We start from the raw sequence: 27,761 nt of genomic DNA, 5'->3' as shown, positions 1-27,761 counted from the left end.
GACAAGTCCTCTAATTTTGTATGTATATATGTATTTTTATTTTTTCTTTAAGACATCTTACTGTGTAGTTCAGGATGTCCTTGAACTCACTGTGTAGCACAGTAGCACAGACTGGCAGTGAACTCTTTGCATTTCCCCCTGCTTCAGCCTCCTAAGTGCTGGGATTACAAGTATGCACCGCCATTCCCACCTTTGTATTTATTTTTAAAGATTGTTTTGTTTTGTTGTTGTTTTGTTTTGTTTTTTGAGATGGGTCTCACTATGTAGTTGAGACTGACCTGGAACTCACTATGTAGCCCCAGGCTGGTTTCGAACTCACAGAAATCCTCCTGCCTCAGCCTCCCTGAGTGCTAGGAGTACAGGCATGTGCCACCATGCCCGGCAGCTTTCAAGATTGTTTTGGATATTCTGGGTCCCTTGAATTTCCATATGGATTGTTTTATCAGCATGTCAATTTTTACAAATAATCCAGCTTCAATTTTTTTATATGTACTGTGTTTAATGTATAAATTGCTTTGGAAAATATTGCTATCTTACCAATATTTAGCCTTCAAATTCATGAATGTGGAATGTTTTCCCCTGCATTTTTATGTCTTTAGTTTTCTTCCAACAGTACTTTGTAGTTTTCATTGTATGCTGTGTTTCTGTAAAATTTATTCAGTATTTTATTTATTTGTTTATCCTGATGGAAATGGAATTGTTTTCTCAGTTTCATTATTGAATGTTCATTGCTGAGTTAAAACACAGTTGATTTTTGTGTGATTTTCATGTCTTGCAAATTTGCTGAATTCATTTATTCAATAATACTTTCATGAATCCTTAGAATTTTCTATAGGAGATCATGGCAACTGCAGAGAGTGATAGTTTTGCTTCTTCTTCAGTCTTCATGATTTTATTTCATGCTCATACTTCAAGTTCAGTGTTAAGTAGAAGTGGCAAGAGTTAGCATCCTTGATTTAGTCTGATCTTAGGAAGAAAGTGTTTAGCTTTTGACTTTGAAGTATAATATTACTTTGTAGTTTATCCTTGATTTCTTTCATTGGGTTGAACAAGTTCCTTACTATTTCTTCTTTTTTGACTGTTAAATTATGAAAAGATGTTGAATTTTGTAAAATGTATTTTCTACATCTATTACATTATCATGTTTTTGTTCTTTATTAACTTGACACATCACATAAATTTATTTTCAGACATTAAAACAACCTTACATTTCTTAAAATAACTCACTTGGTTATGGCATATAATGTATTTCTGGGTTTGGTTTGCTAATATTATTTTGATTGTTTTGTTTCCATTTATAAGAGATAATGGTCTTGCTGGGTGTGGTGGCGCACGCCTGTAATCCCAGCACTTGGAAGGCTGAGGCAGGAGGATCGCTGTGAGTTTGAAACCAACCTGGGCTACATAGTGAGTTCCAGGTCAGCTTCAACTACATAGTGAGACCCTGTCTTGAAAAAAAAAGAGAGATAATGGTCTTTAGTTTTGTTTTGTTTTTTTCCTTGTGATAATGTTGTCTGGCTTAGGTATCAAGGTAATATTGGCATCATAAGATGAGTTGGGAAGTGTTTCTTCCTCTTCTTTGTGTAAGTGTGTAAAATATTGATATTAGTATTTTTTCAAACATTTTGTGTAATTTAGTGATGAAGACATGTGGACTTGGGCTTTTCTTTGTGGCTAGTTTTTCTATTACTAATTCAGTCTCTTGACTGATTGTGACTCTTTAGAGTTTTTTTTCTTCAGTCAATTTTAGTATATTTTGTCTTTCTAGGTATTTGGTCATTTCATCTAAATTATCTTAATTGACAATTGTACATAATATTATTTTTATAATACTTTATATTTCTGTGAGATTAGTACTAAAATCCCCTATTTCATTCCTAATTTTACTAATTTGAATCTTCTCTTTTTTTGTCTTTGTCATTGTAGCTGTAGTTTTATAAATGTTACTCATCTTTTCGTAATCCAACTTTTGTCTTTGTAGGTTCATTTCTACTGTTTTGATTTTACTTTGCTATGTGTTTTCCAGGTAGAAAATTAGGCTTTTTGTTTAAGGTTTTTTTTTTTTTTTTGGTACCAGGGCTTGAAGTCAGGACCTTGAGGCACAGGCAGCAGCACCACTGAGCTAAATTCCTGGCATGCGCCACCATGCCAGGCTATTCTTTTTTAACATAGGCATATACAGTTGTAAATTATTTCTAATCCCTGCTTTTCCCTCAACTTGTATTTTGGTATATTGTGTCTTTAGCATAATTTATCTCAAGGTATTTGATTTTTCATTTGTTACATCAGTTATTTAAGAGTATGTAAAGATGTAGGGCCAGGGATTTAGCTCAGTATTTCTACTGCCTGCCTCACTGGTACCAAAAAAAAATAAAAGAAAGATGTACAACACCGAAGTTGCCTTGAAAAACACTTGGGCAGATCCCTTAGAATTTAAACATAAAAATTACTCTATGACCCCAAAGATCCATTTCTAAGTACTTTTTCTCCAAGTGAACTGGAGACATGTTTATAAAAGGTTACATTCAAATGTTTATAGTAGCATTATTCATATTATCCAAACTGTGGAAATAGATCACGTGTTCATTAATTAATCAATGGATAAAGTATGGTTTACCCTTACTATAGAATATTATTTGGCCATGCTACAATATGAATGAAACTTGAAAACACTATGCTAAATAAAAAAGCCAAATCAAAAGGCATATTGAATGATTTTGTTCATATAAAATATCAAGAATAGGCAAATTCATGAAAAAATAAAGTGCTTTAGTGTTTGATCAGACTAGAAGGGAGGGAAAATAGGCTGTTACTACTAATGGGTATGGGGTCTCTTTTTGGGATTAAAAATATTTCAAAAGTAGATTCTGGTAATAGATGTATAAGTTTATGAACATACTAAAAGCTATTGAAGAATAAGAACTTTCTGGTATGTGAATTATGACAATAAATTTGTTACTTTTAAAAAAACTACTAAGGTAACAGCAAAACACTACTGTATTTAGCCTGCAGGATTGTGAAAATGATGAAAAAAGCTTCATGGATACTATTTGTGAATGCGTAAATTGGGATAGTCATTTTATTGGCCAATATGATAACATTTATTAAGGCATCTTTCCCAAGAGGATTGGAGAAAATATATCCTAGAAACCTAGTAAAAATGCAGGTTAATGTACTGGTAGATAATTAATGTCACAGAGGATTATATGAAGTTATAAATTTTTAACTGCATAAATCTAGAAACCACCTAGATAGCCTATAAAATATTTTATAGTACATATACATAGTAGTGGGGTATGTGTTTAAGCCTTTAAAATACTTCATTATCACAATATTTTTTATTATAATTTTTAACTAAGTAAAAATATATGTACTTTAAATGTGTCTAGGACATAATTTGGGAACAGTTTTAATTGTATGACAGTATGTATACTGTCATGTAAATAAAAGAATATATATATTTATGTAGTATAGAAAAATATAAATTTATATTTTAAAAAGATAACTTGTTCCTGAGAAATGGGTGAGGTAGGGATATGGAGGAAAGAGGAGGGTTTAGATTTTCTTTCATACTTTTTACTGTTGTATTAACTTGTTTTATCTTCCTGACAATTTTCTTGGAAATATTACATTTTCAGAATACTTGTATTGTTACAGCTTTTCATGCAGATTGAAGCTCTCTTTCCACAAAAATTTGGAACATGGACTGACTATTCCAAAAGATACTGTAATGCACATATCAGGTATGACAAACTTTTTTCCAAGACCTTTTATCTTTTATGTATTTTCTGTGAACATTAAGCATTTTTAGTCATTCTTTGTTACAGTGTTTTTTCAAACTTGTGGCAGCTGTGACATAATTTTTTCAAGTAAAAGCTTGTGTGGATAACCTGCATGTAAAATAAGCAAAAGAAATACAAACTAGGGCTGGGGATTTAGCTCAGTGGTTCTGTTGCCTGCCTTGCAAGCACAAGGACCCGAGTTCAATTCCCGGTACCAAGAAAAAAAATAAAAAAGAAACAACAGAGTTTTTCTTTCTTTCTTTTTTTCCATTAAGTTTATTTGTACATTTTAGGTATACAATACAGTTACATTCATCATTACGATCTTGTGTCTTTTCATGATGTGTCTTAGCTTTTCTTTCTTTTTTTAACCTTCTACCTTTTTATCTTTAAAATTCTTTAGTTTTTATTCACTGGATATACATAGACATTATACAGAAATAAAAAATACATGCTGTTTTCACCCTTTTCTCCCAACCAAACATTTTTCTTGTAGGGTAATATTGGCAGTTTCTTGTACTGTATAACCTTCAGGAGATATCTGTGCTGAGCATTCATATAAAATTATTGTATTTTACATCTAAATACATAGTAGAATAATGTACACATTATTCTGCAGTTTGGTGCCTTCATCACGTATGTTGGAGATTCATGTCAGTTTATAAAAAGGCACTGACATTCATTTTATTATTCATTTATATATTTATTTTTCCAGTACCAAGGATCAAACTCAGGATCTTACACTTACAAGGCAGATGCAACACCAGTGAGCCATATCCCCAGCCCCTGACATTCACTTTAAATGCAGCATGTATCCATTTTTAGGAATTTATTTAGTAAATATTTGTTTGTATTATATAACTATTATAACAATGATTATCCCCATGTGTGTGGAGAGGTTGTGTATTACAGTGGTTTAAAATCATGGGAATTTGAGCTGGGCGTGGTGGCACACGCCAGTTATCCCAGCACTTGAGAGGTTTAGTCAGGAGGATCACTGTGAGTTCCAGGCCAACCTTGGCTATGTAGTGAGTTCAAGACCAGCCTGAACTACATAGCAATAACCTGTCTCAAAATACCCCCCGCAAAAAAGATCATGGAAATCTAGACAATATCACCTCTGTTTTATTTTCATTTCTACCAGTTTCCAGATGTTTTATGTGAAGAATGTAACTTTATCTCCCTATACTCAGTTTCTTCATCTCTGAAAGAAGGTCATGGTTATGCCTATCTCAAAGGTTATCATCAGACTTGTATTAGCTTATATCTTATAAAGGGCTTAAATAGTGACTTGCATAGTGAGTACTCAATAATTGTTAGCTGTTTTAATGTTTCATGCCATATACACAGGTATAATTTTATAAAAGTGATATTGCTGTTTCAAAGGGCATATACATTTTAGATTTTCCTTGGTCAGACACTCACAAGTTATGTTTGCACTAACCGTGTGTCAGGTTGTCTCTTTTCTGGTGCTTTGCCAATGTTGTAAAATATGATTTATTCTTGTCAATATGATCTGAATGTATTTGTAATATGCAATATGTTCATTTGTCTCATATTATTAAATGTAATTGAGCATTTTCTCATATATACATATATATGTCGTTTGTACTTTTTTCATTTTAATTGTCTATATCTTTTGTCTTTTTGTCTACTATTTGTCTACTTTTTGTCTAAATATATTGGTTTTTTTATTATTGATATGTTGGAAATTTTTACATATTCTAGAAATCTCCTTGTATGTGATAATTAATGGCTCTTTCATGTTTTTTTCCCCAATGTATATCTTTTTGTTTTAAAATATATTCTATTAATGCCTATTAACTTCACAAAATATTGAATTTCAATGTGGAATTTTCATCCATGGATATAATATATTGTGAACATATCTATGCCCACCATTATCCTCCCTTACACTACTCTTTCCCTTCCCTGCCTTTTTCCATTCCTTTTCTACTAACAGACTCTGTTCCCTTCCTTCTTATTCCATTCCTGTTTTCTCCTGGCAGTATCTCTTCTACTTTTACGTCATGATGTTCAGTTCTTCATTTTAGAAAAGCTTACAATAATTATCTTTCTAAGCTTGGCTTATTTTGTTTAATGTGATAGTCTGTGATTCCATCCATTTTTCTGTAAATTGCATAATTTTGTTTCCCTTTACGGTGGACTAAAACTCCATTGTAAAATACCACATTTTCTTTATCCATTCACCTGTTGATGGGCACCTAGGCTGGATCCATGTCTTGGCCCTTATGAATTGTGCTGCATTAAACATGGGTATGCAGTCTTTAATTCCTTCATTATATATCAAGGAGTAGTACAGCCAGATCACATGATAATTCTATTTTTAGATTTTGAATTAACTCCATACTGATTTCCATACTGGCTGTGCAAATTTACATTCCTATCGCTAGCAGAATAGAAGAATTCCTTTTTCCCCTACATCCTAGGCTGATGTTACTATTGGATTTTTTCTTTCTCTTTTTTGTATTTCTTTAAAATAGCAAATCACTTATTGGTACATTTTAGACATACACAATGATAACTCTCATCATAGGGAATTTGCACTTGTTTATGTTACCTCCTGCCTCTTTCCCACTACTGGAGTGAAATGGAATATCAGTGTAGTTTTGATGTACATTTTTCTGATAGCTAAAGCTGTTGAACCTTTTTTTATTTACTTATTGGACATTGTGCTTCTTTTGAGAAGTATTTGTTTAGTTTATTTACCATTTATTGATTGGGCCATTCGACTTTTTGTTATGAAGTGTTATGAGTTCTTTATTGTAGATACCAATCCGCTGTTCGAGGACTAGCTGGTACAGATTTTCTCCCATTTTGTAGGCTGTTGCTTTAGTCTGTCAGTTGTTTCCAATATGCAAAGCAACTTATTTATGTAGTCCCATTTGTTGATTCTTATTGTTGTTTTTAGTGCTGTTGGAGTCCTATTTAGGAAATCTTTGCATGTGCCTATACTTCAAGTATTTTTCTTATGTTTTTTTCTAGCAGTTTCACTTTCTGCTCTTATATCTAGGTCTTTGATCCATTCTGAATTGATTTTTGTACAGGGTAAAAGGGATCTAGTTTTAGTTTTATACAAGTGCATATAGTTTTCCCAGCACCACCTGTTGCTTTTCTCTAACAGCTTTTAATATTCTAATCTTGTGTTGAATTTCTTAAATCTTGACTAGTATGTTTCTTTGTGTAATTTTTTATTGATAATACATAATTGGAGTTCTATATGCCTCTTACTGTATGTCCACTTACCTGTATGTCAAATTCTTTATCCCTCCTTCGGAAAGTTTCTGCCATTACTTCTGTGAATATCTTTTTTATGTCATTTGTGCTGGCTCTTGTTTTTTCGTTGATTCCACTCTATTTTATGTTATTCTTCTTTTCATCATCTGGCAGCTGTTGGATTGATTTTTCATATTCCTTTGCTGTTTTAAAGAAATCTGTCTTTGAATTTCTTCTTGGCCGTTTGGCTAAGATCAAGTGTAGAAATCTTGTCTTTTCATGTTCACTAAACAGTCCTTTTTTCTCTTATATGATATTCTGTCCTCACACTGGTTGGTTCTGTTGTGAATACTTTCAATAGAATATTTAATCTTCTGGATATTGAGTATTTAATGGTTTCCATCATTTTCCTGAGCTCCTCTTTTTTTTTTTTTTTTTTTTTTTTTTTTTTTTTTTTTTTTTTTATTTTCACTGTGGTCATCATCTCTGTAGTTTTCTGAAAAACTATTTCTGCTTTGATTTTTTCTAGCGCCTTATTCATCTGGTTTGGTAGTTCTGCTGTTACCACTTTAGAGACTTGAGAGAGTCCAGGTGGGTGGCTTTTGGATTTTTCCATTGCTCCCTGGGTTTGCCTTTGGTGAGCTAGAAGTTTTGGGCTGCATCTTGCTTAATTGTCTTCTCATTTTCTTTCTTTCTTTCTTCTTTAGTTCTTGGGTTGATGCTTGTAAATTGTTTATGGCAAGTAGTTTTATTACTATTGCTTAAAAAATACTTCTCAGATATCTTCCAGGTGTAGCTGGCTTTTGGGTTTTAAGTCTGTTGCAAAATCCTACCTCTAAACTTTATTGGGGATAAGAAGTTTCTGCCTATTTGGCCTAGCCTGTGGTTCTTTGGAGGTAGCCTATAGTACAGTATTGTTTATGACCCTTAGGCAATCTCAATCCTGGCACACCAGGTAGATTAGAACAAATAAGTCACCTTGGCTAAAATAGTAAAATCAGCAAAAATGATAGCATCACATACAGCCTAGAAAATGACACACTGTAATACCTATTAATTTGCCTCTTTTAACCATATCAACTAAATTTGTGGTTATATAACAAAATCTAAAACAAACCAGAAAATTGTATACAGTAAATATGCCCTCAGTATGGTGAGAAAAATTAAAAGAAATTAAGGGGACAAAAACTATTGAGAAATAGAAGTAGAGGAAGAGTTTAGAACTAAGGCTGGAGAAAACAACAAAACTAGAAACAATATTCACAGTTATATAAAAAAAAGAATAAACAATCAAAAGAAAATAAAAGGGAAAAATGTACATTTCTCTTTTTTTCTTTTCATTGAGTTTATTGGTACATTTTAGGTATACAGTACAGTTACATTCATCATTGGGATCTTGTACCTATACATGACAGGTCTTGGTTCTCACTTTTTTGTCACCCCTTGTCCCTGCCTTCCCTTCACCCCTCCTCCCCTCCCCATTTACAAATACTTTATTTCCATTTTTTCATTTTCTCATATTTTTTTTCTTTTCCCTTATTCCCTTTCCCCTACCCTTCCCAATTTCCCTACACCTTTAGCCCCTTTCTTCCTATTTCACATTGTTAATTGTCTCATTAGGATCTTGTGTATTTTTATAGTTTTCACACAAAAATATCCATTTCAGTGCATATGTCTGCATTCAAATCCATGTTGATTAATCCCAACAACCAGTGGGTTACGGAGGAAATTAAGAAATTAGACAGTTTTTACAATTTAATGATAATGCCAGTACAACATACAGTGTGAGACACAGAATAGGATAAAAATTGGGAAAAAAAAGAACCCAAAACTGGAGTTTAGGGCCTAGTGATTGATTTGCGAGAATGATAGTGATGAATGAAAAGATAAAGAACTTGAAGATGATACCCAGATTTCAGCTGTATAGGTCACTGTTTAGAAACTAAGGCGAACCAGCATTGAGAGAAAGTAGGAGCCACTCATAGTTTAAATTGGTCCAACAAGGAATAGTTTACTTCAATGTTGCTCTGTCTTGACTTCACTATTCAAAACACTACACTGAATTTCATGATATGATCAAGACTGTGCAGATCCAGAGGGAGCATCCTAACATGGAATGCACTCTGTGCACTGAGAAATGCAGAGAAATATACAGGTAACAAGAGAATTGTTGAAAGAAGCCACAATATCAGAAGAGGCACATAGGATTAGGAAAACATATAGATCTTTTCTTCCTATTGCACAATATCAATTATACATTTTGATCCTTATTTACACGTTTTAATTTTTTACACCAGAGAAACTATTCAGTATTTACATGTGTGTCATATTAGTTTCACTTGAGAATGTGACCTCAATGTGCATCTATTTAGCTATAAATGTCTCTAATTTCTCATTCTTTATGGCTGAATAGTACTCTGTTTTTTTTTTTTTTTAAATCACATCTACTTCATCTAGTCTCAGTTGATGGGCAGTTGGGCTGTTTCCAAGTTTTAGCTATTACAAACTGTGCCGTTATAAACATGGGGGGGCATATATCTTAATTCTTTTCGGAAGATAGCCAGCAGAAGAATAGCTCGGTCAAATTGGACTTCTAATTTTCGCTGTTTAAGGTATCTCCATACTAATTTTCACAGTGGTTGCAACAGTCTGCAACAGTCACAGTGGTTGCAATAGTCTCCCACCAACAATGAAGAAGGCTTCCTTTCTTCCCACTAGCATTTGATATTGGTTGATTTCTTTGTAGAGGCCGTCTTTCTAGGGTGAGGTGGAATCTCAGTGTTGTTTCCATCCGCATCCCTTGGATTACCGGTGATGTTGAACATTTTTCATGTTTATTTTATGCTTTTACTTCATTGTCTGAGAAATGTCTGTTCATTTTAGATGCCTATTTTTAAATTGGGTCTTTATATTTGGGGGTGTGATTTTTTTTAGTTCTTTATATATTCTAGATAGTAGTCCTTTGTCTGAGGAACAGCTAGTAAAAATTTTCCCCCACATTTTAGGTTGTCTCTTAGGTCTGTTGCTGATTTCTCTTGCAATGCAGAAGCTTTTGAAAGAGATGAGATCCCAATTGTTGATTCTTTCTGCTAGTTCCTGTGCTACTGAGGATTAGATCATAAAGTCTTTTCCTATACCAATTTCTTCAAGTGTTCTACCTATCTTCCAGCAAGTTTAGTGTTTCTATTTTAATATTTAGATCTTTGATCCACTTGGATTTTAGTTTAGTGCATGGTGAAAGATAGGGGTCTAGTTTTAATCTTTGGCAAGGTGAAATCCACTTGTTCCAGCACCATTTATTAAAGAAGCTATCTTTCCTCCAGTGAGAATAGTTGGCTTCTTTGTCAATGATGAGGTAGCTGAGTATGTCTGGAGTTGTTTCTTTTCTGCATCTTCTAATCTATTCCTCTGATCCTCAGGTCTGTTTCTTTGCCAGTACCATGCTGCTTTTTTTTTTTTTTTTTTTAATCTCAGTGGCTTTGTAGTATAGTTTCAAATTGGGGACTGTGATATCCCTTCCCATGTTTCTGTTGCTTAGAATTGCTTTTGCTATTCTTGGTCTCTTCTGATTCCAAATGAATTTTTGGATTGTTTTCTGTAGTTCTGTGAAATATACTGTTGGAATTTCAATAGGGATTGAATTGAATCTGTATGGGAGTTTTGGAAGTATGGCTATTTTCAGTATGTTGATTCTTCCTACCCAGGAGCAAGGGGTGCCTTTCCATTTTCTTATATCACCTTCAATCTCTTTTTTAAGAGTGTTGTAGTTCCAAATGTAGAGGTCTTTTGCTTCCTTTGTTAGATTAATTTCTAGATATTTTTGATGCTATTGTGAAAGGGATTGTTTCCCTTATTTCTCTCTCAGTGAGTCTTATTTGTGTACAAGAAGGCTATTGATTTTTGAGTGTTGATCTTGTATGACTCTACTGAATCTGTCAGTTAAGTCTAGAATTCTATTTGTGGAGCTTTTTGGTTCTTCTATGTAGAGTTTCATATCATCAGCAAATAATAACAGTTTAACTTCTTCCTTTCTGATCTTTATTGCTTTAATTTATTTCTCTTGTCTAATTGCTGTGGCTAGTGTTTCCAGAACTGTATTGAACAGGAGTTGTAATAATGGGCATCCTTGTCTTGTTTCTGATTTTAGCATGAAGCTTTTCAGTTTTTGGCCATTTAATATGATATTGGCTGTTGGTTTTTCATAGATAGCCTTTATCAAGTTGAGATAAAGACCATCTATTTCAATTTTGTGCAGGGTTTTTATCATGAATGGGTGTTGAATTTTTTTTAATGCTTTTCCTGCATCTATTGAGATGATTATATGGTTTTTGTCCTTGATTCTGTTAATTTAGTGTATTACATTTATTGAGTTACATATTTTGAACCATCCTTGCATCCCTGGGATAAATCTGACTTAGTCAGGGAGTATTATCTTCTTGATGATGCTCTGTATTCTGTTTGCCAGTATCTTATTGAGGATTTTGCATCTGTGTTCATTAATGAGATTGTAGTTCTCTTTTTTGGTTGGGTCTTTTCCTGGTTTTGGAATCAAAGTAACACTTGCTTCCAGGAATGAATTTGAAAGTATTGCTTCCCTTTCAATTTCTTTGAAAAGTTTAAAAAGATTAGTGGCAATAATTATTCTTTAAATATCTTGTAGAATTAAGCAGTGAAGCCATCAGGTCCTGGGCTTTTTGTAAATTTTTAATTACATTTTCATTTCACTGATTGTAATTGGGGAGTTTAGAATTTTTATATCTTATTCATTCAACTTTGGTAGTTCATATATATCTAGAAATTTGTCCATTTCTTCTGTGTTTTTCACTTTATTAAAGTGTAGGTTCTTGAAGTAGGTGTCGACTGTCCTCTGGATTTCTGCTGGATCTGTTTTGAATTAACCCTTTTAATTCCTACTTGCATGGATTTGAGCCTTTTCTTTCCTTTTTTGAAATGGTTGGCTAGGGGTTTATCAATTTTATTTATAATTTTAAAAAAACAACTCTTGGATTCATTGATTTTTTGTGTCATTCTCTTAATGTTCATTGCCTTGATTTCTGCTCTAATTTTTATAATTTCCTCTCATGAGCTTTGGGTTTTTTTGCTCTTCTTTTTCTACAAGCTTAAGATTAACTATTAGGATCTTCATTTGAGCTCACTCTGTTTTCGTATTGTGGGCATTCACTGATGTGAATTTCCCACACAGAACTGCTTTCATTATATCCCATAAATTCCTATATGTTGTACTGGAATTATCATTAAGTTGTAAAAACTGTCTAATTTCTTTCTTAATTTCCTCTGTGACCCATTGGTCATTCGGTAAAGTGTTATTCAATTTCCCTGTGTTTCTGACGTTCTTGTGATTTCTTATACTATGGATCTCTAGTTTAATTGTACTATGAACTGATAATGTACATGGGGTGCCTTCATTTACTTTGCATTTACTTATATTTTCTGTGAACTAGTATATAGTCTATTTTGGAGAATGACCCATGTGCAGCTGAAAAGAATGTATATTCTGATTTTGTGGGGTGGAATACTCTGTAGACATCTATTAAGTCTATTTGTTCAAAGGCTAGGTTCAGTTCTAGTATTTTATTGTTGATTTTTTTGTCTAGATGATCTGTCTATTTGTGACAGTGTGGTATTGAGTTCCCCCACTATAGTTGTGTAGTCCTTATTTGGTTTTTCACGTCTCTTAATATTTGTTTTGTATAGTTGGGTCATAAATATTTGGTGCATATATTTATGATTGTCATCTCTTCATCTTGGATTGTTCCTATTACAAGGATGTAGTGACCTTTTTTTTTTTCAGTGGTTGTTGCAACTCTTTTTTAGTAGGCCCATTAATAGATTTGTTCAATAATGGTACACCATACAATAGAAAACATAATTCCTGACAGAAATGGAGTAAATCTATAATCACTGTTTAAAAAAAATTACTCCAAACTATATAAGAGAAAAAAGAAAAGTGCTACAACCACACAGCTCATATACTACAATGTTTCTTTGGTGCAAAGAAAATATACACTCATGGAAGATCTGGAAAGCTCTTAACATTGAATGCTTTTAGGGCAGACTTATTGTATACTGTCTACCCTTTTTCATTGTTTGAACCTGCACACTTTCTCAATTTTAAAAGCCACCAACTCCTCGCACATTTACATTTGTTGATAATTTATAATGTACTAGCTGCAGGCCAGACATTATGAATATAAGCAAGAATGATAGTGTTTATCTCTTCCAGGAACTTACAAATAAATATAGTGATTATCAAAGACTGCTTTTACATACCACAGAAACAGTGCACCATCCCACTGAGTGTCTGTAATGAGATAACTTCCTGCAAGAATTAAACATGAACACAGTAAAACAATTCATATGTTTTTGTTCATGGTAAATAACAAAGGTTTTCCTGATGCCAAAATTCCTCACATCACCCACTAATATCCTGACATAATTGATTTATCAAGTTAATTAGCTTCACTTTTCCAAAATCAGAATCTTGTAAAGAGAAATACAATAGTCACAAATATGGCAGTAGTGATGAGTAAAACCCTTGAGACTCTGTCCCACAAAAGTAGTATAATCAGACCTTGAACAATCAGGTTATTAACAGTATACTGAAGTTATCAAGGGAAGTATGAAGAACTAGGAATTAGAGGACATTATGAAAACATTTGGAATTAAATAGCTTTGCCTGGGTGAAACTATTACCTAACCATATGTCAACAGTTTACTGATTGAAAAATCTCAACAATTAGTTTGTCATTAAAGCATTTCACAGAAAATATACACAAAAACCAATCAGAGAGCTATGCCATGGCTGCAAAGCTATAGTAACCAAGACAGTATGGTGCTAGGATAAGGATAGACATATATAAATCAATGAAATTAAAAGTAAAGGAAAAAGCTCTGATATGTACAGCCAACTGATTTATAACAAAGGTACTAATACAATTCAGTGGGGGAAAGAACAGTCTCTTTCAATAGATAGTGCTGCAATAACTGGAAAGCCACATGTAAAAAATTAACTCATAATTAATCAAAGACCTAAACATGAGAGATAAAACTCATAAAATTCTTTGAAGAGAACAGGTATAAACTTTTGTAACCTTACATTAGGTAATACTTTCTTAGAAATGACACCAAAACCAACAAAAGAAAAAATGCAATAGGTATTTCATTCTGAATTAACATTGTCTTCAATTTAAAAGGTTAATAGTGTTTAACTTCACATTCACCAAAATTAACTTCTGTGCTGAGAAGTTAAAATAAAGTGAAAATAAAACTGACAGAATGGAAGAGAATTTTCGTTGACTGTGTATCTGTCTTGTATTTATTGTGTAAAAATTTTTACAATTCAATAAATAAGAGGACCCAATAAAAATAGGCAAAGCATCTGAATAGACATTCTCCAAAATTACACAAGCAGCCAATATGCCCATAAAAGATGCTCAACAAATATTATCAGTCATCAGGGAAATACAAAGAAAAACCACAAGGAGGTAGCACCTCACATCCACCACTGGCTTGGCTATCATCAAAGGTAGATTAACAAGTACTCATAAAGATGTGGACAAACTGGAACTCTGATACACTGCTGGTAGGATTATAAATCAATGTAGCCACTTGGGAAAATTTTGTCAGATCCTCAAAAGTTTAAACAGTTACTACATGACCTAGGAATTCAACCTCGAAGATACCTATCCAGGAAAACATGAATATGCATGAAGGAGGGCACTGTTGGTAGGCAGGCATCCATGTCTATACCTGAAATACTCAGCAGAAAAAGCAAAAGTGGTAAAAATAAATAAATGAAAAATAAGAGCTTTATCAGAACAAATAGCTGTGCAGTGAATATTGATACTAATACATACAAAGAAATGACATTAAAATTCTGAACTCTTACACATGCTTAAATGTACTGAAATGTTTTCACACAAGTATGTAGTAATTCCTTTCATCTTATTTTATTTTAATTCATCATTTTACAGCCATCAATGTAAAGGGATTTTTGAAATAATCCTTTTATTCAAATAGAATCATATTCAACAATCAGCAACTGAAATGAAGACACTTCTCCGAAGGAAAAGTGACCAACAAATACATGAAAAAATGTTCAACCTTGATAACCATTAGAGAAATGCAAATGAAAATAACACTGAAATTTCATCCTACTCCACAAGGAATGGCTATCATCAAGAAGGCTAATAATAAATGCTAGCAAGGCTGCAGGGGAAAAGAACCCTTCTATACTGTTGGTGAGGAAGCAAACTAGTACCACTATGGAAATCACTATGAAGACTCAACTGAACGCAGAAATTCTACTTAATCCAGCTAGTGCCCTTCTGGGTATCTTCCCAAAAGAATTAAAGACATCATATTACAGTGATGTATGCATACCCATATTTATAGCAGCATAATTCATAATAGCCAAATCTTGTTAACAGCCTGTATGTCCATTAACACATGAATGGATAGAGAAAATGTGGTATATATACACAGTGGGTTACTACTCTACCATAAGGATAAATTTGAGTCATTTGCAGGAAAATGGATGTACCTTGAAACCACAATGTTAAGTGAAATAAATCAGACATACATATCACATGGTTTCTTTTATATGAGAAACCAAAAATATAAATAGCAAAATAAAACAAATAATAAACAAATAATAGGAAGTAGGGAGATAGTTTTCAAATGGAAAGGGGATGAAGAAAGTTTTCAAGATGGAGGTAAAGGGGATGAAGAAAGAACTGTGTTATGAACATGTACCAACTTTACACAAGGAATGTAAACATTATCGACTGCAAACATGTACTAAAAACTGAGAACAAGTCAAGGTCATGTGGCTTAAAAATTTCTGAGTTGGGGTTTCAGTCTCAATTAATTGTTACAAACCACTAAAATGATGTTCTTAATCCAGAACCAAGTGATGAGAAAAAATCATTGGTTTTCTAAAAACATTAACTTTTAAGGGCTGGGGATTTAGCTCAGAGGTTTGGTGGCCTGCCTTGCAAGCGCAAAGACCCAGGTTCAATCCCCAGTACCAAAAAAAAAATAAATAAATAAAACAAAAACATTAACTTTTATTTTAAAATGTCTCTTTACAAAATATGTGTAAGCCGGGCATGGTGGTGCACATCTGTAATCCCAGCAGGTGGGAGGCTGAGGCAGGAAGATCGCTGTGAGTTCGAGACCAGCCTCGGCTACATAGTGAGTTTCAGGTCAGTCTCAACAATGTAGTAAGATCCTGTTTCAAAAAAGAAAAAAAAAAGCTTGTGTAAATAACCCTTGACTTTAAAACACTGTGGCTATAAAGAAAGCTGCTACATGATTCAATTCACCACACTGAGTAGTTCTTATATTATAAAATGAAGTTAAGTCTAGCCTCATCCCAATGCTGAATTCACCTGCTAAGCTACCATATCCTTTCACATGTCCGTTTCATCCTGCAAATAGAAATCTTACTTTTAAAGGAATTTTTTTCTTTACCATGGTTCAAGAATTAAAGGTTCATAAGACTACTCAAAATTTGTGGATTTTCAGTCCAGAATCCTATACCTAAGAGCCTTTCGTTAAAGAGAACCAATTCTTTTTCATGTCATTATTTTGGCCAAGCTTTCCACACCTACTTCCCTCTTGATAAGTATATTAAACCTATTTAAACAAAGATAAATGAGTTAAGTGGATACAAAGATGTTAGGGCTGGGACTGACACTTACCATTCATGTACTTACAACTTGCTATTCTAGTCTTCTCTACATCATGCTTTTTTTGGGTGAGGAGGGGTACTGAGGATTGAACCCAGGGCCTTCTCACTTACTCACATCAGGCCTTTTTATTTTGTAAATTTTGAGACAGTATCTCACAAAGTTAAAGTTTCCCAGGATGAGCTCAAACTTATAGTCCTTCTGCTTTAAGCTCCCAGAATGCTGGGATCCACTTACTTTAGACATTAGGTAGAAAAGTCTAGATGCTCCAAATGTGTCATGCTTTCTATCATGCCCATGCTCACATCATTTTTTTTCCTTAGAAACATTTCTTCTTGTCAAGCCTATTAAGCCCTGTTTGTCCATATTTTTCCTTTTTTGAGACAAAGAAGAGAAAGTCAACTCCTATAGTCCTCTAATACCCCTAGCCTTCTAGGTACAACATGGCAGTGACATATCCTCATGATGGCACTGAGAGCAAATATCAAAGATACTTGACTAACTGAATTCTGTCTCTTTGTAAAACACAAAATCTGTCTGGGTGATGCTAGACAAGTCTTTAAAAGATTACAGTAATCACTTAGGAAAAAATATTCACCTGCTTCTAGTTATATAATAAATTTTAATGCAAACATTCAATAGGGCATCTTTCCCATTGCTCCCAAGATTTCAGCTCTTTCTGCTGCTATAGGCATAAATGGCTTCACTCCATTCTGTCATCTTTGGACCATGATAGAATTCCAGAATCTCTGGCAGTTTTTGTACTTCAAGAAGTAACTGGAATACCTTTCCTTGTTATAGTTATTTTCAGCCATACATCTGCTAGAAGCATCAGTCTCTGACAAGCAAGGATTTATGTCAGGATCTCTCAGTTGTTTTGTCATCAGAGGCATCCTAACTCTTCTTACTCGAGAGGACACTTCGCTAACGCCCAGGGAGCAACCAGTTCCAAAAACCTGTAGTGACCTTCTTTGTCTGTCTTAATTAGTTTTGGTTTGAAATTTACTTTGTCTCCAGATAAGATAGCTACCCCTGCTTTTTTTGGGGGGGTTCCTATTGCATAGAGAGCTGTTTTCCATCCTTTTACTTTCAGTCTATGACTATCTTTTTTAACTAGGTGTGTTTCTTGTATACAGTGTATTGTTGGATTTTTTTCTGCCACTCTGTTTCTTTTGATTGGTCAGTTGAGGCCATTAACACTGATGGTTATAACTGATATGTATTGACTTAGCATTGTCATGTTATTTTCCTGTTGTTGGCTCTTTTTTATTTTTCCCTCTCTCCATTTAATTTCTCGCCTTGCCTGATGAAATATTTGGATTTGTTTTGTTGGGCCTCATGGAGTTCTGACCTTCATTGTCTTTTTCTAGGATATTTTTACAAATTGTTTGGAGTGCTGCTTTTGATTCATGAAGTTTTTCAGTTGTCCTTTGTCATGGAAGTATCTTATTTCCCCGTCAATTTTGAAAGATAGTTTTTCAGGATACATCAGTCTAGGTTGGAGGTTATTTTCTTTTAGTACTTGAAATGTCTCATTCCAGGCTTTCCTTGACTTGAGGGTTTGTGTTGAAAAGTCTGCTGTGATTCTGATGGTCTTTCCTTTTCATGTGATTTGTTTGTTTTCTCTAACTGCTTCTAGTATTTTCTTCTGTTGGGTTTCTGGGATCTTGACTATTATACGTCTAGGTGTAGATTTTTAAAAATCATGACTAGTTGGAGTCCAGTATGCCTCACTTATCTGTATGTCAAATTCCTTTGCTCTGTTTGGGAAGTTTTTCTATCATAAATTCTGTGAACAGTTTTTTAATGTCATTTGTACTCTCTCCTGCTTTTTCATGGACTCCTATCCATCTTATTTTATTCTTTGTGTCATCTAGGAGCTGTTGAACTGATTTCTCATAGTACCTTACTATTTTTAAGAGATCTCTCTTTTCATGGGCACTGATCTCCATCCTGTCTTATGTATCTGATAGCCTTTCTTCAGATTGGGTCAGTCTGCTGTGAATAAATAGAGTTTTTAATCTCCCAGATATCAGTTTGAATCTGTTTCATGGATTCCATTTCTTTTCTTTGTTGGGCATTCATGGTTTCCATTTCTGGCTTCCATTATGGTCCTGAACTCATCTCTCTTTTTTTTTTAATCTGTTTCTCTTCTAAAGATGCTAATCATACTGATTTTACAACTTCTGTATAGTACCTTGACTTAAATCTAAGAGCAAAAGTTAAGACTCTCCTCCCCTATTTTTGGTAAGCAACTGTATGGTAAACTTAGATGACTTTTCCCCTGGATTTTACCTGGGAGTGGCCTGTTTAATATTTTATTTAAGAGGGCAGGTTTGGCACTTTTATACTGATGCCATCAATGTTAATATTTCTTGGGATCTCTGGAAAATTCTTATTCTTTACAGCTGATACAGCACGGGCTGAAGTTCCTGCTAAGCCAGCCTCAGATTTCTCCAGTTTATTTTCTACATGTATTTGTATAACAATTTCATTCTTATTGGTCTCCAACACCATCCCACCATCACCATTTCCTCAAGAATATGGTAAACCTTGTCTACATGGAACATTAAATCCAGTTCACAGACACTTTCAAAACATTTGTCTAATGTTTCCATGGATTAAATCTAAAATGCAAGTTCACTTTCTGAAGAATCCACAGAGAAGACAAAATATAGTGCTGCATACATAATGTCTATAAATCAGTTTGTTGTCAGATCTTCCAATTAATTAGATTTAACTCCACAGGTCACAGTAAGTTACACAGCTTAAGACTGATTATCAGAATCCTCCTAGGATATTACAAACATCTTCATCTCTCTTAGATACCAAATGTAAAGTCTCCCTGATGATTTGTTCTTGTGTATCTTCACTGTAAGGCTGGTAGAATTTGGGAGAGCGCTGCCTTGTCCTGGTTGTTGATGAGGGTCACCTTGATCATGGCTGGGCTGGTCCTTCCCTGAGGTCCTTCCCACCCACCCCCTTGTCCCCTCCCTTGCACATGCAGCCCTAGCTGCAGATTGGGGCCTGAGGGCAGGGACCTCATTTGGACTTGAACTCAGTTCTACCTCTTCCTGATAGAGTAACCTGCAGCTTCTGAGTTCTGAGCACAGTTGGCTCCTCTTCATGATGGCTACCAGCCAATCAGCCTCTCATAGGCAACACGTGAACCCGAATAACCAGCTATTGCAGTTTGCTGTATCCACTGCTCAATTCCATTGATGCATTTCTCTGTGGAGGCCTCTGTGGTCACCAGTAGTCGCAGTGCATCAGCATTTTTGAACCACCCTTCCCACACAGCCAGGGCTCAGGGAGAAAGCATGGCTTGCTCTCTCCCTCTTCTTCATTGAAGTCTGTCTCTTCACTCTCTTTATGGGCTTTACTTCTTGCTTCAGATCTTGTTTAGTCTTGGGTATCCACTTTTCTCCTCCTTTTTCTGAAGTTGCTGTGTTCCAACATCTGGGCATCAAATCTCATAAGGCAGTTTCTCTGTTGTTCACTACTCTGCCATCTTCCCAGAAGTCCCACCATCTGTTAAAGAGGCAGTATTTTCTCCAATGTGTGTTTGTCCTTTGTCAAGAATCAGATAGTTGTACTGTGTGAGTTTGTTTCTGTGTCTTCTGTTCTACTTCATTAGTCTGTCTGTCTATTTTTATGCCAGGATCATACTGTTTTTGCTGCCATTTCTTTGTAGTATAATTTGAAATCAATATTATGATATCTCCACCATTGCTCTTTTTGTGTAGGATTTCTTTGGTTCTTCTGGATTTTGTGTTGTTGTATGAATTTTAGGATTGTTGTTTCCATGTCATTGAAATTTTGATGGGGATTGCATTGAATCTGTAGATTGCTTTTGGTAATATGACTATTTTAATGATAGTATTTCTGCTAATCCATGAACATAGGAGGCCTTTTTGTCCTCTGTTGTCTTCTTTGATTTCCCTGAGGTCTTTTACTTTTTTTGTTAGGTTGATTTGTAGGTATTTTATTTTAATTTTTGAAGCTATTTTAAGCAGAATTACTTTCCTGATTTTTTTCTTAGCTAGTTCATTATTGGTGTATAAAAAAGCTATGGATTTTTTTAAATGTTGACTTTGTATACAGTGTAGTTATGTTTTCTTTTCTGTAATTCCACCAAGTAACTACATGGTCATAGGTTTTCAGATGTTTAAAAGGGTTCTAAATACAAATACAGAATCCTTCCAAATTGTTTGTATGAAATGAGTCTAACATTGGTATTGAAATTAGAGAAAATAGTTTTGTTTTTTTTAAAAAAGCGACTCTTTCTACTTAGGACTATGCAGAAATCTTTCAAATTAGTAGATTAATAAAAATTAGAAACTCATTAACACGCCTAACATACTGACTGTATACAAATGGATAGTATGCCAGGAATGCAGCCATAGTTTATTTATTTGTTTTTTAAACAGGGTTTTGCTGTGTTACTTAATGTTGGCCATGAACTCCTGAGCTCTAGTGATCATTTTACCTCAGCCTCCCTTTTCACCAAAATTTTAAAAGCCCATGTCCTATATCTATCTGTGTGTACTGTTATAAATAATTACCATATATATTTTTATATGTATGTTATACACGTGTACTATGTACACAAAAGTATGTAGGCATACCTATACAGGTATGCATAATTAAACTTTAGTGGTTTGTAAATAATAAATTATTGGCAACAACCAAGTCAATGGAAGATTGGATATATTTATTATACTATGTCATGCAACGGGACAGTGTGCCATCTTTGAGAAGAATGATGCAACTCTACCTGTACTGATAACAAAGAATTTTTGAGATACATTATTCAGGGCCAGGGATTTACCTCAGTGGTGCTGCCATCTACCTCACAAACATAAGGTCCTGAGTTTGATCCCTGATACCAAAAAAAGATGCATTTTTGAAAGAAAAGTAAATTGCAGAAAATTGTATTTTCTTTTGTATACTGTTCAAAAGTTTTTATACACACACATTTTCTCTGGATACCCCACAATTGTCAACATAGTAGTAAATTCTGATAGCTCTGATTTAGCTGATAGCCTCTGAGATTTCTGTGTAGAAGCCACAGGGCATTATGGAGTCCCCATTACATTCTGTTTGTTCAAGTATTCAGATTAGTGGTACTGTCTAGCTGGCTAATGATTTAAACAAGAGGCCACTTTTCAGTGGCATATGATCAGTGTGCTACAGAATATGTCCTACATTGTGTTCTCTACAAAGTGAATTGTTACTGAGAAGCCCCTTGAGGAAAGAACGCTTTCCTTTCCCAGGATTATATTCCTAATGTCTAGCATCACACCTGGTATGTTATACTCAGTATGTATTAATCACTGAATACTAGATCTGTCTTTGTATTCCATGTTACTTCTTGACATTGGGTGATAATGACTCTTATGCTAAATTCACAGATGATACCAGACATTAACTACTCTTGAAAATTGGCATATTGTTAAAAAAGTAAGCTACACAATCATTTCAGAGAAGGATTTTATACAATTTGAATATGAAGTTCCTGAATACATAGGACTGGACTACATGATTTTGAAAATTTTTCCCAGCTAAAATTTTATTTTCCTTCATACTGACTTTAAATGAGGAGCATATAGGGAATTTCCTAATCGGTTGAGCACTAAGAGGAAATCTTATATAGGCAGCAGCAAAATTTATTTTACTATTTCTTTGTGTAAACAAATAGAAAAATTGGTGCCATTGGCTAACTTCTATTAACTTTAATTTAATACAAGTTTGTGACTTGGAGTAGAATATATATTAGAATATATATACTGACATGAATTTCTAAGTTTTTCTCATGACTAAAGGGTTCAATTAATATATTATTTTAAGAATTATTTTTTTTTTTAATTGAGTTTATTGGTACATTTAGGGATACAGTACAGTTACATTCATTGTTGGGATCATGTACCTTTACATGGCAAGTCTTGATTCTCATTTTTTTCCCCTTACCTCTGCCCTCCCTTCTCCCCCTCCTCCCCTCCCCATCTACAAACACTTTATTTTCATCTTTTCATTCTCTCACATTTTTTTCTTTTCCCTTTTTGTTCTTCCCCTACGTATCACACCTTCCCTACACCTTTAGCTCCTTTCCTCCCATTTCTAAATGTCAGTAATCTTATTAGAATCTTATGCATTGTTGCAGAATATTCACACCAGGGAAACTATTCGGTATTTACACATGTGGGACTTATTTATTTCACTTAGGAGTATATCTTCAATATGTATCCATTTTCCTATGAATGAATCTATTCTCTCGCTCTTTATGGCTGAGTAATATTCCATTTTATAGAAAAACCACAACTTCTTTATCCAGTTTCCAACGGATGGGCAAATAGGTTGTTTCCAAGATTTAGCTATTACAAACTGTGCCGCTATAAACATGGGTGCACATACTTCTCTGTGATATGATTCTTTTAGTTCTCTTGGAAAGATACCCAACAGAGGGATGGCTGGGTCAAATGGAACCTCCAGTCCAAGCTCTTTGAGGTATCTCCATATTGATTTCCATAGTGGTTGCACTAGTCTGCACTCCCACCAACAATGGAGGAGGGTTCCTTTCTCCCCACAACCCCGCCAACATTTGTTATTGTGTGATTTCTTGATAGCAGCCATTCTTTGTGGGGTGAGGTGGAATCTCAGTGTTGTTTTCATCTGCATCTCTCGAATGACCAGTGATGTGGAACATTTTTTCATATATTTTCTTGCTGCTTTCACTTCTTTGTATGAGAAATGTCTGTTCATTTCGGATGCCCATTTTTGGATCGGGTCTTTATATTTGGGGGGACTGATTGTTTTGAGTTCTTTATATATCCTTGATAATAGTCCTTTGTCTGAGGTACAGCTGGTAAAAATTTTTTCCCACATTGTAGATTGTCTCTTAGTTCTGCTAATGGTTTCTTTTGAAGTACAGAAGCTTTTTAGTAAGATGAGATCCCAGTTGTTGATTCTTTCTGCTAGTTCCCGTGCTACTGAGGATTTGTTCATAAAGTCTTTTCCTATACCAATGTCTTCCAGAGTTCTACCTAACTTACTTTCCAGCAAGTTTAATGTTTCTGTTTTAATATTTAGATCTTTAATCCATTTGGATTTTAATTTAGTGCATGGCGAAAGATAAGGGTCTAATTTTAATCTGTGACAGGTTGATATCCAGTTTTTCCAACACCATTTATTAAAGAGGCTATCTTTCCTCCACTGAGGATGGTGAGCTCCTTTGTCGAAGATGAGGTAGCTGAGTACATCTGCATTTGTTTTTGTGTCTTCCAGTCTGTTCCATTGATCCTCAGGCCTATTTCTTTGCCAGTACCTCAATTAATATATTAAAATCAGCTTTTATTGAACTATAAATTCCACTTGGATGGTAGTTTGACCAAAGTAATACAGTAAGTCTTTAGTTTCTAACAAGTCATTTTTTAAACAATGCATAGAGTTGAAAATTAGTGCTATTTTGCTGATTTATATGTTCATTCTTTTAATGTTGTTGTCTTCCATTCAGAAATAAACAGCATCTATTTTGAACTGTTGGTTACCTACCCTTTGTCTTCCTTCTGAAATCACCCTGATTTAATTTAGGTATATAAACACATATATAGAGCATAGGGGACGTTGACCTTGTATACCATTTCACTAGTAGATTCTGGTTGATCTCAGCCATTTAGCATTTTGTACTCTTTTTATTTTTAATTGAGTTTATTGGTACTTTAAAAGTATACATTACAGTTATTCATCATTGGGATCTTATACCTTTACATGACAGATCTTGGTTCTCATTTTTTCCCCATACCCCTGCCTTCCCTTCACCCCCTCAACCCTCCCCTATTTACAAAGACTTTGTTTACATTTTTTCCTTTTCTTGTGTTTTTTCTTTTCCTTTATTTCCTTTCCCCTACTCTTCCCTCTTAGCTTTGTAACTCTTGAGACAGTTTTTGTTAGTCTAGGGTTAGTCATGTCCCAAATAACCTGAAAGGAAAGGCTTTAACTTCAAGGATTAAGGAAAGGATGCTTGCTTTTTTGTTTTTTTGGTACCAGGGATTGAACTTGGGACCACGTGCTTCAGAGGCAGGCAGTGGTACCACTAAGCTAAATCCCTGGCCCTAGGATGCTTGTCATTAAGCTGAGTATGAACAAGGAAGTATATTGTCCTTCTTGCTGCTGGTTTCTGACTTGACTATTTGGGTTATCAGCTTTAGGTGAGACCAGCTCTTCCATGCTATAATGAAAAAGTTCAAGGAACCCAAGAGTCAATCAATCCAGGAGCCTTCCTGGACTCTGTTTTTTAATGGATTTTTAATTAAACTATATTGAGTCACAATTTTAGCATTCCTTATAGCCAGCCAAAGCTATGATTCCTGGTATGGTACATCGTCCCTAAATATTCATTTTGTTCCCATTATAGGCCTGTTTGGCATGATGGTGGATATTGTTGAAAAGCCCTTAATCATGACTCTTGCATTGTGGATGCTACAAGTTTGCCTATATAAAGCATAGTTATTGGATTTAGCTGTGGGGCACTAGAAAAAACCAAATATCCAATAAGCACAACTTTTTTATGTTTTATTAAGATTTCTCATAGGCAACAAAAGTATATACCTATCCTTTTTCTATTAACACAAACACTGATTCAAAGTCTCGTCTTTGTAAAAATGATGTATGTTTGTAAAAATTATGTCATAATTTTCCATTTCTAGAAAATCTATTTCAAGATTAATACCATGCTTCTCAAAAGGCATTTCCTGGGCCGGGCATCGTGGTGCATGCCTATGATCCCAGCACGTGGGAGACTGAGGCAGGAGGATCGCTGTGAGTTTGAGACTGTCCTGGGCTGCACAGTGAGTTCCAGAGCAGTCTGAACTACATAGTGAGACCCTGTCTCAAAAAAACAAACAAATAAAAAAAGGCATTTCCTTTTAGGTTCTATTTAAAAAGTTTTACTGTTCCATTGCTTCTCTACCTTGAAAGCACTATGGTTTCATAGACTCTGACTCAGATCAAGCCATTTCTTGGCATTTTAACTTAGTCCACAGAATGCTTTATTTTTTCCATAATGTTTTTATTCTGTGAAGATGTCATTTTCACACTGTAATTTTGCAGAGTTTAAATTATGGATAGACCATATTTTGTATTTGAAATGTCATGGCTGTATTCAAAATAAAGTTAAAGTGAAGCTTGAAAAAAAACGTTACTTTGCCTTTCTAAAGTTTATCAAATACCTATGTAAAAGCAAACAGAAGCATAGTAATGCAAATATGGTTTGGAGAGAAATCAGGATATAAGTAAATCATGTACCTTGTTTGATGCAAGAAACACAGACAAAAAGATTACTGAACCATTTCATCCCTCAGCTAAAATGCCTTATACCATTCACTTTCTGGGTTATATTCATCGGAAACCATAAATATACATATGATTTGGAGAAGGAAACACAATGAATGATCAACTGTTAGCGGTATAAAGGCTAGATATCATCCCTCTGTTATTTTATAGACAACTTCAGAGGTTGAAAGACTTGATCAGTATTAGATTTGCTCTTGCTTTTTTTTTTTTTCATTTTCCTAGCACTTAGAAAGATATAGGAAATTGCAACTTTAATAAATATTCTTTTTTTTCTCTCTCACTGAGTTTATTGGTACATTTTAGGTATACAGTACAGTTACGTTCATCATTGGGATCTTGTACCTTTACATGACAGGTCTTGGTTCTCATTTTTCCCTTTATCCCTGCCCTCCCTTCACTCACTCTTCCCTTTCTTATTTACAAATACTTTATTACAATTTTTTTCATTTTCTCATATTTTTTCTTTTCCCTTATTACCTTTATCGTACCCTTCCCACTTTCCCTACACCTTTAATAAATATTCTTTTTTTTTTTTTTTCAGTTTTTTGAGAGAGGGTCTCACTATGTAGTTGAGACTGACCTGGAACTCACTATGTAGCCCAGGCTGGTCTCGAATTCACAGTGATCCTCCTGCCTCAGCCTCCTGAGTGCTGGGATTACAGGCATGTGCCACCACGCCCGGCTAATAAATATTCTTTTACACAGAAAAATAAGACACATACTTAACCCAGCCAAAGTATCCTATTATTAGGAAATACTCTTAAAAGGTATGCTGTGGGAAGATATATATGTCCTCTCATGCTTGAAGATTAAGAATATCCCAGCAAGAGGTGGAAGTGTAGCTCATTAACAAGAGTGCTTGCCTAGCATGTTCAAGATCTTGAATATGAATCACAGAGTAATAACTGATCAGATTTTACTCTAGTTTTACTTACTTAGAATTTGTTGTCTGAATTTATATGAGAGGGCAAATGCTGAGTGATACTATACATTAAAGATATAGCCATTTCCAAAAGTGCTAATTGATTGACTTCGGTCAGCTTTAAGAAGTTTCTTTTATGGAATTACACTGTACTTTTTCCTCAACACTGTCTCATTTAATGTTCTCCCTCGTGGCTAAATAGAGATCATGTCTATTCAATTTGCAAGTGGCTCAAATCTGGGAGAAATAGTTAATATATCTCATTCTTTTTATTTTTTTCAGCTTTAATTGAGTTTATTGGTACATTTTAGGGATACAGTACAGTTATATTCATTGTTGGGATCTTGTACCTCTACATGACAAGTCTTTTTTTTTTCTTCTTTTTTATTGAGGTTATTGGTACAACCTAGGTATACAAATATAGTTACATTCATCATTGGGATTCTGTACCTTTACATAATAGGTCTTGATTCTCATTTTTCCCCTTGTCCCTGCCCTCCTTTCACCCCCTCCTCCCCTCCCCATTTTTAAACACTTTATTTCCATTTTTTCATTTTCTCATATTTTTTTCCTCTCCCTTATTACCTGTCCCCCACCCTTCCCACTTTCCTTACACCTTTAGCCCTTTATTTCCTATTTCACATTATTAATTGTCTCATTCACACCAAAGATACTATTCGGTATTTCAGTTAAAGAAATCTCTGTATGAACATTAAAAATAGGGAATCCTAAAATAAAACTAAAAAGGAAAGTAAA

At 34.4% G+C, this 27,761-nt stretch overlaps 2 protein-coding genes and 1 pseudogene across 9 annotated transcripts in view; 1 reads left to right on the top strand and 2 right to left on the bottom strand.

Moving 5' to 3' along the window:
• The window catches only part of Zranb3 (zinc finger RANBP2-type containing 3), a 240,322-nt gene that overhangs the window by 119,830 nt on the left and 92,731 nt on the right, over nt 1-27,761 (top strand). For all 8 annotated transcript variants that reach the window (XM_010606168.2, XM_010606169.3, XM_010606167.2 and 5 more), the window contains one exon: nt 3,658-3,743. In XM_010606168.2, the coding sequence (XP_010604470.1) occupies nt 3,658-3,743 (86 nt within the window). The remainder of the gene's footprint in view (nt 1-3,657; nt 3,744-27,761) is intronic.
• On the bottom strand, nt 17,399-17,666 carry LOC104849659 (coiled-coil-helix-coiled-coil-helix domain-containing protein 7-like). Its single transcript, XM_033757272.1, has one exon. The coding sequence runs from the start codon at nt 17,623-17,625 to the stop codon at nt 17,449-17,451; it is 177 nt and encodes a 58-aa protein (XP_033613163.1). The 5' UTR covers nt 17,626-17,666; the 3' UTR covers nt 17,399-17,448.
• LOC104849687 lies at nt 19,055-19,673 on the bottom strand (annotated as a pseudogene).

Source organism: Fukomys damarensis, unplaced genomic scaffold (assembly GCF_012274545.1).
Source record: "Fukomys damarensis isolate Sample0158 unplaced genomic scaffold, DMR_v1.0_HiC HiC_scaffold_29, whole genome shotgun sequence".
Lineage (NCBI taxonomy): Eukaryota > Metazoa > Chordata > Mammalia > Rodentia > Bathyergidae > Fukomys > Fukomys damarensis.
This window is presented reverse-complemented; position numbering and strand designations above follow the sequence as displayed.

Bases quoted from the DNA above. Each gene is read 5' to 3' on its own strand.
- LOC104849659 (XM_033757272.1), bottom strand. From the start codon at position 17,625: ATGCCTCTGATGACAAAACAACTGAGAGATCCTGACATAAATCCTTGC.